The 12,169-nt window shown below is 36.8% G+C and overlaps 1 protein-coding gene across 1 annotated transcript; it reads left to right on the plus strand.

Annotated features, from left to right (window-relative positions):
• The first annotated feature begins 783 nt into the window (after positions 1 to 783).
• On the plus strand, positions 784 to 12,116 carry LOC129285998 (IAA-alanine resistance protein 1-like). The gene is made up of 11 exons (XM_054922026.1): positions 784 to 1,611; positions 2,338 to 2,421; positions 2,528 to 2,577; positions 2,677 to 2,728; positions 3,484 to 3,603; positions 9,252 to 9,487; positions 9,968 to 10,084; positions 10,288 to 10,395; positions 11,357 to 11,458; positions 11,856 to 11,900; positions 11,979 to 12,116. Exons 1-11 carry the CDS (start codon positions 1,272 to 1,274, stop codon positions 12,078 to 12,080), a joined length of 1,356 nt encoding a protein of 451 aa, XP_054778001.1. The 5' UTR covers positions 784 to 1,271; the 3' UTR covers positions 12,081 to 12,116.
• The last annotated feature ends 53 nt before the right edge of the window (positions 12,117 to 12,169 follow it).

Consider the following 12,169-nt stretch of genomic DNA (forward strand, 5'->3'; position numbering starts at 1 on the left):
TATAATCACCCAAAAGTCTAACAATAATAAATATAACTTTTAAATATTCATTTTTACAATTATAATTTAGCCTTTCAATCATTAAAAAGTCCAAAACTAATCGTCACTAACACTATCATCAACAATTATAGTCATAATTTATAAATGCTAAGCAACAATACGACAAATGAATAACAACAAATAATGAAAAATTAAAACAATTAAGGCACAGTTAACTTAAAAAATATTAAATCTTTCAAGTTCGAAGTTACAATTAAGACCTTTTATTCAAAGTTCAAACTATAGATATTGAAATTTAGTTTAATTGTCTTATCCTCCATTGCATTATTTTTTAAATTTTCAAGCCGAATTTTTTACTTTTTACTTAGTTTTTACAATTAAAAAAATAAAAAAATTAAAAAAGTTACTCGGCTGAATCGGGTTAGCTGGGTCATACCTGGCCAATGGATGGCTGATTTTGGTGGAAACTGAAGCCGAAAAAGAGACCGAATCATTGATCAATCAGTTCGATCTGGGTTTTTATATAATGTTAAAATTGGTGTTACAGCCAGGGTAATATCATGCACGAATTTCCCACACGCGGATTCCTATATGATATAGAGTTTGAAAAGTCAAAGTCTTTATGGTTTATAAATATTGCGGCTGGTTAAAATTTGTATAGTGAATATTATTAATGAGAAAATCAGGCCAAATATCGTTTGTTTAACTAGCCAATGAAAAGGTTTTTTATCGGGGGGGGGGGGGGGAGGGGGACCAGGTAAAACAAGCAGGATCAAAGGTCCAATTTCCAAAAGTTGTTTGGAAAGTGAAATAATTGGCATTCGGTAGTTGGTGATGGAACTGCACATGGAGGGTGAAGGAAGGAAGGAAGCAGTGATGGTTGATGATAAGGTTTCTTCTTTCTTATGATGACAAGTTAATTACATTGAGATTGAGATTTTGAGACATGATCGGCACCTCTTGCTTTGGCTTCGATGAAAGAATGGAGAACAGAGTATTTTAGAAATGGGAAATTTTCCCATCGAAATAAAAATAAACTAATTTCTTCAAAATATCCAACCCTTTGCTGAATATGGATGTCGTAACCTTCGGAATCATAGTCGCCATTATTATTCTCTTCTTACTATCAGTCTGCTACATCACCATCCAAGGCACTTGTAAAAGTCGTTCTTAGCTCACCTCCTACACTTCCATAGCCCAGAGGATTCCCTTCCGCTCAAGCACTTTTTTCCTCAGAATCCAGTTGGGTTCTGTGGGGGCGTACTGATTTCATGGCATTATGCAGAAAACTGATTCAGTGGGCATTGCTTACGGTTTTGGTTCTCGGGTTTTGCTTGGATCTGGGAATCGGACACGAGGGTCGTCATTCTGGGTCCTGCACATCGCAGGCCCTTGATTCCCACGATCATCATCATAATCACCATCAGCGTGGGCGTGGTCGTCACCGCCATCATCAAGAGGAAAAACTAGTATCTGGAACTAAGCTTCCGGAGGAATTAGCGGAGGAGGAGGATATGAAGTTGTATGGATTCGGCTTCGCATACGACCATGAACACGGCCATGACCACCGCGGTCATCGGCTCGGTGGTGGCTCTGAACTATCGGGTTTAGGTATTTACCGATTCCGGCTGATACGATTTGATTGGCCATTTTGGTAGTTTGGTATTCTAGTTCGGGTGTTTTTGTGTTGGACAATAGGTAGTGTATATTGATTTGAGGCGTTCATCTGTTCACTGAACATTGTATGAAACGAGAATAACTTGATCCTAAGATATCAGGAGTTCAAATCTGAGAAGCAAACTGGTCTGACTCTAACTTTCAGTGGTTTAGTGTGTCGAAGAGTGTTGTGACTTCAGGAATACGCGATTAAGTATTTCGCTATGCAACTTGTATTAGATTGTCAAATATCTGGCTGTAAGTGAAACTTCGATTGCCATGGAAAGCTTTCATGTTGGGTGGGTTAGAGGATAAGTTTCACATGTAAGATGGGGACACTGTTTGCCTCGTATTACATGGAGTTTCAGGATCGGCAAAGATCTTGCTTGTTGAATTGTAGCCTTCGTAGCAGAAGATGATGCAGGAGGCTTTTCTTGTCCGACAGTGTCACAACCAGTTTGATACAACTTAAGACATATAATTTTTTGTCCCAACTCTTCTTCAATATACATGCTCTTGTACCCCACTGAGTCTGTAAACTTTCTGCAAGACATTTGAACATCATGTGTGATACCTGCTTATTGCTTTGTATCAAGTGATGGCATCCAATATCATAAGATGTGATATTTTATTTATTGTTCGGTTAATTCAAATTTAACTTACTTTTTAATGTAAATTTAGGGCTTTGGCTGAGTGCATTGGGCTGTTCATTTTTGGTTAGCATGGCTTCCCTTATTTGCCTGATTATCTTGCCTCTGATTTTTGGTAAGTAATGTGCTTGTCATTGCATTCAATTTCTCCACAAGTTATTCTTTTTTCAATATCTGTTTGTACTTTGCAAACCTGAATGTTGAAAGTTATTCACTTGCAGTGCAAGGAAAACCATCAAAGACAGTTGTTGATTCATTGGCTTTATTTGGGGTCAGGTTTCTTTTAGTTCCTTTATCACCTGTTTGTGGGTTTTAAATTCTTTCTTGATTGCGTTGATTTCACTATGCTTATCAAATATGCCTTTTGCAGGCAGGCGCTATGTTGGGGGATGCTTTCCTTCACCAATTACCTCATGCTTTTGGTATGAAATGCAGCCCATCTTCATTTTTGATGCATTCGTCAATTAATTTCTTTTCTCATATAAATGGATTCATGCTGGGTTTCTTTTCTAACAAAAATAAATAGCTTCACAGCAGAGAGTCATAGACTCAAGTGCATTCTAATCTCTCTTATTTGGGTTGTGTGGTACATACATTTATCATGATGCATGGCCACAATTAAATTCTTATACTTCACACACATTGATAGGAGGAATTTAGCTCTCCCTCTGCCCCTGTTCCTCTTATATGAGATGTTTTGATGTGAAAGAGAAGTCCTCTCTCTCTCTCTCTCTCTCTCACTCATGGACCAGGTTGATAAGAGGGGAGAGACTGATTTCCATGTCTCAATCCCATCCTATATGGCACTCGCTATCCTACATCAACCCCATCTGCAAGAGGCTCATCTACATTGTGAGTTGAACTGATTGGGCTTTGATACTTGAGGATGTGAGGGAGAGCATACTGCTAAAAGTCATGCTAATAAGAAAGGAAAGCGATCAAATTAAATGGGAATTCCATGTTTCACCAGCAGTCAAATATGGGTCTAATGCAGCTGTGTTTTATGTGTTTGTGCTTTTTCTTTGATTAGTATTGAACTTAGAAGGGCTCACAGTTATATTTGATGCTTCGCAAGTGTTGAAAACCTATAGTCTTACAGCCTCAAAAAATGTTGTCAATCTTTGAATGGAGCATATGTAATATTTTGTGAGAATAAACATGATTTTTTTTCATGCAGGTGGCAAGCATTCCCATTCACATGGCAATCATGTGGACCATGACCATGATCACGATGCTGGTATTGGACATGGGCATTCTCATTCTTTCGCAGATCTTTCTACAGGAATATCCATCCTAGGTTAGTGGTGCTGCTATGGTGGTGTCTTACTATGGAATTTTGAGAGAGGAAAAATGTTCATAATTTCTAATGTACAAACTAGTCATATATACGCACATAAAGAGAGATAAAATTTGATAAATACTAATAAAACCTAATTGATGATACTAATAAATGCTAATTATTTACAATAATGACATAATATTCCCACACTCCCCCTCTAGTTAGACCATAGATGCTAATCATGTCCTACTTGCTAATACAACTCTCAAATGCATGCTTAGGTAGCCCTTTGGTTAGCACATCTGCAGTTTGTAACTTTGTAGGCAGATGTGTCAGACATATAATGCCTCCTACTTTCTCTCTGATAAAATGTCTATTTACTTTAACATGTTTAGATCTCTTGTGATGTACAGGATTCAATGCCGTGCTTATAGCAGCCTTGTTATTACAATACAATTTCATTGACGGATCAACTTTGTCTTGTATTTCTTTCATGACCCTTCTTATCCATAGTTCTTCTATAATTCCTTGAGCTAATGCTCTCAATTCTGATTCAACACTGCTTTTGCATACAACTCTTTGCATTTGACTTTTCCAAGTCACTAAGTTTCCCTACACAAATGAACAATAGTCAGAGGTGGATCTCCTGTCTCCATAGGTCCCCCCCAGTCTGCATTTGTGTAGATCTCAATTGTTCTTTGATCATGCTTTTGAATAACAATCCCTTACTAGGTGTACCTTTAAGGTAAATGAGAATTCTACATACAGCTTCTAGGTGTCTCTTCCTTGGATCACACATATATTGACTCGCTACAATGACACCAAAAGTAATATCTGGCCTCGTATGGGATAGATAAATTAGTTTCCCAACCAATCTGATAATTGTCTTTATCAATGGTTTCTTCTTTCTCCTTGTCTTCTTCTACTTCAACTTCATCATTAGAGTTGTCTTCTCCTTTTGATTCCTCTGTGCTACTTTTCTCAGACTTCTTCCTTTTTGAGACCACAATAGGAGTTTCCTCAGGTTTACAACCTAACATGCCAATTTCCTTGAGAAGATCAAGTGTATACTTCCTCTGAGATACATATATGCCTCGTTTTGACCTAGCAACTTCCATCCTGAGAAAATATTTCGAGTTCCCATGATCATTGACTTCAAATACCTTACCAAGGACAGTTTTTATCCTTGCTATCTTTGTCAACATGATCTCCTGTAAGAATTATATCATCAACATACACGATGAGGATGCACTTCTTAGCTCCCTCAATCGTAATAAACATTGTATGATCTGACAATCCTTGTTTGTAGCCTTCTAAGTTCAGGACCTTTGATAATTTGTCAACCCATGCTTTAGGTGGCTGTTTCAAGCCATATAGGGATTTCTTCAGTCGACATACTCTGTCATTTCTGTCTCTGTCAAACCCACGAGGTAGAGTCATGCAGACTTTTTCTTTCAATTCTCCATTTAGAAAAGCATTCTTGATATCTAGTTGGTGAAAATGCCATTCAAAGTTATTGCCACTGCCAATAGAATTTGATAGTGTTCAGTTTTGCCACTAGTGCAAACGTTTCTTTGTAATCTATACCATATATTTAGGTGAAACCTTTTGCTACTAACCGTGGCTTTAACTTGTCAAATGTGCTATCATCCTTATACTTTGGGGTAAAGACCCACTTGCAACTAACGAGTTTCTTACCTCTAGGTCTTTCAACAATTTCCTATGCTCCATTTTTTTTCAAAGCTCTCATTTCCTCCATAACTGTATTTTTCTATTCTGGTATTTCCAGTGCCTCTTGGATATTGTTAGGAATAACAACTTTATCCCAATTAGTGATGAAGGCCTGGTAACTAGGAGAGAGAGCCTTGTAAGATACATGCTTTTGAATTGGATGCAAAGTACAAGACTGAGGTTGTTTTCGGAGAGCAATAGTTAGATCAAGATCAGTAGATTCACTTCTTTGTTCTGAGTCATCTGGCTCACTGGATGGATCAATCCTTGGTACTTTAACTTCAAGAACTACCTTTGGTTCTAACTCTCTTGGTGCCTTAGGTACAAGATGCTCACTATCTTTTGTTTTCTTCTTTCGAGTGTAAACCAGAAACTCTCCCTTTTATAGTCTTTCCACATCTCCCTCTGTTTTCCTGTTTTCCTCAAACTTTGGCATAAGAGAAGAGGTTCGTGAAGGTGGGATGTTGGATGGAGGTAAGCGTGATGGTCCTGGTAAAGGAGGTAATGACTCAAGAAGTACATATTTTATGTTAGGTTCTGATTCCCAAGTTTGAGATTCACCTATATTCTCTCCCTAAATTGAAGAATTGGAATAAAAAGGAGTTTCTTCATGGAAGGTAACATCAAGGCTTACAAGAATGCGTTTAGAAATAGGATCAAAACATTATATCCTCTTTGAGTAGGAAAATAGCCAAGAAAGATGCACTTGATAGCTCAAGGTTCAAGTTTACCACTTTAATGGATATGAGCAAAGGTGTGTACCCAAACACTCAAAGTGGAAGTTTGGTTTCAATGTGGAATGTAGGAAAAACACTTTGCAATTTTTGGAGAGGGGTTTCAAAGGCTAAGATTTGACTGGGCATTCAGTTGATGAGATAGGTCGCAGTTAAAATGGCATCTCCCCAGTAAAAACTTTGGCACATTGCAAGTGAATATGTGTGCTCTTGCAACTTTAAAAATATGTATATTTTCCTTTCTGTAACCCCATTTTGTTGGGGTGTGCGGGCATACGTACTTGTATGGACAATACCATGCATTTGGGGAAAATTACTCAAAGACTGGTTGAAGTATTCAGTACCATTGAAAGTGTGTAAAACTTAGATGCTAGTGTTGAACTGGTTTTTGATCATGGTGAAGAAACTCATGAATGTGGATGCAATCTCAGACTTGTTTTTCAAAAGGCAAATTGATAGATTCCCTTTTTCAGCACAGACCTGTGAGAGGAAGTTTAAGAAGAAACATGAAAAGAGCAAACTACATTATGGGAGTCAGAACATTGACCTAACTATCCTTACTCTTAAGGAGTAAGATGGACAGACTTAAGAGTTGACTATATGAGTCTAGGCCTATTTATCAGAAAGTAAGGTTGGGGAATGTGCAAACTACTTTTGGGTCTTTAGTAGTCGATGGTTTTGTGGTGTGGGGGAAGTCATATTTGGGTATTTTGGTAAGAGGAAAGACTGGCTCTCGAAAACCAGAGAGCATGTTCATTGAGCATTGCAATGTTCTAGTTCCTTAGTTGTTGTTTGAGTATTTTGATTGTAATAGGGAATAGGGTTTGTTCTGAATCAATGAAGAGCTTTGTAACACTGATTTAGCATTTTAGAAGTATTAATAGCAAACCTTAGCATTTCCTTGAATTTGTTGGTTGTTTTTTCTGTTATTATTTCTGCATTTTCACTTGCTGAACAGTAAGGTTGCATCATAAATCCAACAAACATGAGTATGGTCATCAATGAAGAAGATGAACCATTTTGTTTGAGTACAGTTTGGAATGCGAGATGGTCCCCACAAGTCACTGTGAATGGTTTGATAGATATGCATTTGGCTCTAGGAAAGGAAGTTTGATGATGTTTGGCAAGTTCACACACCTCACATGGATTTCACTATGATTCAAGTTCGGGCATAAGGTTGGAAAGAATCACTAAAGGTAATAAAAATTAGGATGACCCATTTTTTTATGCCATAACATAAAATCATTAACTTTAGAAGTAGATACAGAATTACCAACAATAGGTGGGCCATCCACTCGAGTGACGACTTCTAAATAGTAGAGCCCCTTGTATTCCTTGACACTGCTGATTGTCTCACCAGTTGATAGATCCTGAAACACACAATGTGACGAGAGAAATTTAACAAAATAATTTGAGTGCCTGACTAATTGATTGATTGAAAGTAAACTGCAATCAAGTTTTGGCACATGGAGGACAGATTCCAAAATAATAGAATTTGATATACAGATACTCCCTTTTCCAACCACCGATGCTAAGGAGCCGTTTACAATTTTCACTTAACATTTCTAGCGCATGGGGTGTAAGTGGTGAACAATTGATGACAATTACTCATATGATCAGATGCCTTGGAATCCACAATCCACACCATTAATGCCATAGGTGCAGTTCTGGAAAAATTTTGCACAATACTGCATAGAAGTATCCATAGCACCACTCCTAACACTTCAGATGAGGGAAAGGCTTCTTCGTAGGCTATAATCAGAAGCCATAGTCCAAGAACCAACCAGAATCCCTGAAACAAACTCCTAAACACACTATAGGAGTAAATGAAACGTGAGGAAAGAGTACCCAGATGTGGAACATGCTGTGATCGTGCCGGACATAGAGAGTCACTATTGGAAAGAGGTGTCGCGGCCTGAACAAGGGTTGCATGCATCTCCACACGCCATCGAGAGAAGATTGGCACATGAATTTCAAGCAGCACGTGTGGTCCACATGCATCGGCGATGGCTACATCCTCTGGGGGTTTCACCAATCGGAGCCTTCTAAACATGCCTAGGGGGGTGGTGAGAGCCACAATAGTCTCGAAGAACACCTGCATCACAGCCCTAGTGTTCCGTATAGAATGCCTTACATAAGCCATAGCCTGGAGAAACCCTAAAACATATTTTGGATCATTTGCTTTGATACCATATGGAATTTGAAGAGAGGAAAAATGTATTTCTCATTCATAATTTCTGATGTACAAATTGGTCCTATATATATACACATCAAGAGAGATAAAATCTGATAAATACTAATAAAGCCTAATTAATTATGCTAATAAATGCTAATTATTTACGATAATGACATAATATTCCCACACTTACTAACATTATTAGTCATTAAACTACTTTATAGGTGGATTACTGGCTTCTATTTCTTTTGCTGATCAATTTCTTGGAAGTCTATGCCACTTAATTTTAAGTTAATTAACTTGTATACTAACCTAGGCACCAGGAAAGAGATTTTTCATGGAATGGTTAATATTTTGTTTACTCTCAATTTATATTTTTACGCCAACTTTCAATATTTTCTGACTTCGACATATTAAATATCTCTATCGTTGAAACCTAGACTCTAACTTAACGATTATTGGTTGGGACTGCTGTTTATTTCTTAGGCATGGATTTTTTAGCTTATCACAAGTGATGTCTTGTCCCAAACAAGGGAAAAGTGCAAAATAATATTCGAGATAATTATTTTCTTGTCCAAATATTACTATGTTTAGCCCATATATTGTTCCGATGACACAATTTTAAATGCCTGCATGCTGTCTGCATGACTATTATTTAGTCACGCAATTCTCTCAGTGAATGGCAGGTTGATTTATTATTTCACATTTGGTTTGAAACTAATATACACTGCTGACTATAATTTGGAATGTAAAGAATTTATTCTGAACTGATGGAAATGGTGGTTATTAGTTGGAATTTGTGATAACGCCCTTTCAGAGTTTTCATTATAAAAATGTACATCAATGGCTTAAATTATTTTATCTTAAAATTCCTTTTTCATAAATTTAGTCTGTTAATTGTTATATCTTAAATTCGTTTTCAGTCATCTCTGGTCGTATTCATGATAATATTTTTTCTTATTCAGATCAGATCAGGTAGCCGTGATTATTACTTCTTGTTTTTCTTTTTTTTTTGGTTCTTGCAGCTGGAATTGTGCTCTTTCTTCTTGTAGAGAAGGTGGTTAGGTATGTTGAGGAAAACTCTCGAGGAGCTAATTCATGGACAAATGGACACCACCACCATCACCACAGCAAAAAGAAAAAATTGAAAGATGATGCAAAAGATGGTCAATTGCTTGATGAGGGAAGAGATTCAGATGGGGCATTACGTGATTCTTCAATGGGCAATGATGCAACTCAATCCAGACCCTTGCTTAGAAAGGTATGACAAACACTACTTGTTAATTAGTTTGGAACCACTGCTATATATCTGTTGTCAATATGCATTGGGTTAATTTGAACCAGAGTCGATGTCAAGCTTTGGTTGCATTGTTTAGTAGTATATATTGTTGAGGAGAAATTGGCCTAGGCATCAAATGTTAAAGACGAACAAGACATCTGTTGAGTTTTTATAGCACACTTGTTGAATTCCTTTTTGATAGCTACATCCACCATTTGGGTGTTTCCACTGGTCATGCAATGCAGATATTAGAAACGCACAAGAGAATTTGATTAGACGATTAAATTGATTTGAATTGGATGTTAGCTATTAACATATTTGCATTATGGAGCCCAAAATCTGAAACAACATATTTTCTTAATGAGAATCAAATTGAATTGAATTGAATATCATGATTGATAATAGTATCTGTTATTGTTCTGTAGTTTAAAAAATCATCTAATATTTGATATTTCCTTACAGAGAAATAATGGCAGCAAGACTAGCTCTGTAGATGATATGAAATCCTTGAATGAGAAGGCACCAGCTAAATCATCAAATCTTGTGTTCGGTTATCTCAATCTTTTCTCTGATGCTGTTGTAAGTAAGATTGACATTTTTTCCCTGTAAAATTATATAGTATCCTGTACTACTAACTAATCTATATTTGAGTATTGGCGAGCCCAAAATGGGTTGCTCTCTAATGTATTTTTTTCCATTTAGATCGACAAAATTAATTTTAGGTTTGGGTTGAATGAAATGAGAACCTCCATGTAATCATGCAACATGTTTTAATACTGCAGCACAATTTCACTGATGGAATGGCACTAGGAAGTGCATTCTTGCTCTATGGATCTGTGGGGGGCTGGTCTAGGACCCTGTTTTTACTTGCACATGAGCTTCCACAAGAGGTTCAGTTCATCTTTTTTTAAATATGTATGCATTATATGGTGCTTATATTAGAACATCAGGCATTTTATTGCACAAAACCATTTATTCATTCCTGATTAAAATTTTGTTACGTGATTTGACTAAAAGGCCCAGAAATATGTTTTTTTGAATATGGCATACTATATAGTAATATGTAATACTTGTACTACTATGTTTATTGCCGCCTTTTCTGAGCTATATATTCCTGATTCCATGCATCCCTAATGCAATACTGTAAAGGAGTGCAACTCTTTTTTGCTGCTTTCCTTACTTCTTGAAGCTTGAGCTCAGCTTAATAAAATGCAAAGATTTGTTGACTTTCGATCTTGTATTTGGGAATGTTGGCACTAATTAGTGAAAAAATGCATGTTAGTGTCAGGAAAGCCTTGAAACTTGTGATTCAGTTGAGGAAACTGTAATATTTATTCTCATATACCATTATTGTGGGGGTAAAAAAAGGGACTATGAGACTTCTTGAAGAAATTATGTATGCATATCATTTATTAGAAACTGATATTGTACTGTTTCGGAGTTAGTCTTGCATCATTGTCATGGAGACTCTGACCTTGTCTGTCTCTTTAATCATATACTATACCGTTGGAGCAGTTACTTTTTTTTTTTTTTGGGGATATTAGAGAAGTTACTTTAACCTCATTTTTGCTTGATTTTTAGTTCCAGATTCATCAGGTTCCTTGTCATCTTTTATAAGAGGACTGTAGAGGAATTTTTTTTGCTTGAAAATTCGCTTCTGAATTGTAACCACTTTTCCTTTGTTTGGGTTTCCACCACATGTAATTAGTGGTGACACATTGCTTTTTGCTCGTAGTATTTTGTTACTTTTGGCTAATTATCTTAATTTGTTTTGGCATATGTAGTTACACGAGTTATCATTTTCTTTTTTCCAACAAAATTTTATACTTTTTGTTGTTGTTCCATACACAGATAGGTGATTTTGGCATTCTGATACGGTCTGGTTTCAGTACGTCAAAAGCTCTGTTCTTCAACTTTCTATCAGCACTAGTGGCACTTGTGGGAACTGCTTTGGTGAGTGTTGTCTTCATTAAATGGTCACTAGGCACACATGTCATGCAAGCAAGCAGTGTGAATACGTACAATATTATTTAACATACTACTTTGTAGTTAAGACACTTGTAGTCTAGATATTATGGAATAATGGCGATTTTGATGGTTAGAAGTGCATATAATGTAAATGCAAGCAGGAAAAAGGAAAACGGAATCAGCTTTCATGTGCTCAAATCAGAGTAATTCATAATTGAGAGATCAAAAGATGGATCATCATCGTTCCAAAGTTTCAAACTTTTACTAACAAGGCTTTTACCCTGATTTTTTCATGCAAACACTTACCTTAGCTAATATTCATTTTCTTTTAGATATCCAAACGGGAAAATAAAATGAGAGCAAATTGCTGTTTTTGTTACAGGCTTTGCTTTGGGGGAAAGATCCTGGACAATCGTCTCTAATTGAGGTGAGGATTGTTCCATTAGGAATCTTTCGGCTGTGGTTTGTGTTGATTTTGGCAATGAAAATCTGGCCTTTTTGTCAGGGTTTTACCGCTGGAGGATTTATATATATTGCAATTGCGGGAGTGCTGGCTGAGATGAACAACAGTGAGAAAACAACATTGAGAAGTACGATAGTCCCATAATAGTCATTGACACTTGGCATGGCTGTGGCCCTTGGTATTTCCTTGTAGAATGAACGGAGTCCGTGTCCCTTAGGACTCCCATGTATGAA

This window comes from Prosopis cineraria, unplaced genomic scaffold (assembly GCF_029017545.1).
Source record: "Prosopis cineraria cultivar Desert tree isolate PC_DT_omini unplaced genomic scaffold, ASM2901754v1 PC11, whole genome shotgun sequence".
Classification (NCBI taxonomy): Eukaryota; Viridiplantae; Streptophyta; class Magnoliopsida; order Fabales; family Fabaceae; genus Prosopis; species Prosopis cineraria.

What these genes read in the sequence shown, in the direction of transcription:
- LOC129285998 (XM_054922026.1), top strand. Translation starts at nt 1,272, where the DNA reads ATGGCATTATGCAGAAAACTGATTCAGTGGGCATTGCTTACGGTTTTG. An exon ending in CCAGACCCTTGCTTAGAAAG is followed by an intron (nt 9,488 to 9,967) that starts GTATGACAAACA and finishes ATTTCCTTACAG; the next exon opens with AGAAATAATGGCAGCAAGAC. An exon ending in CACTTGTGGGAACTGCTTTG is followed by an intron (nt 11,459 to 11,855) that starts GTGAGTGTTGTC and finishes TTTTTGTTACAG; the next exon opens with GCTTTGCTTTGGGGGAAAGA.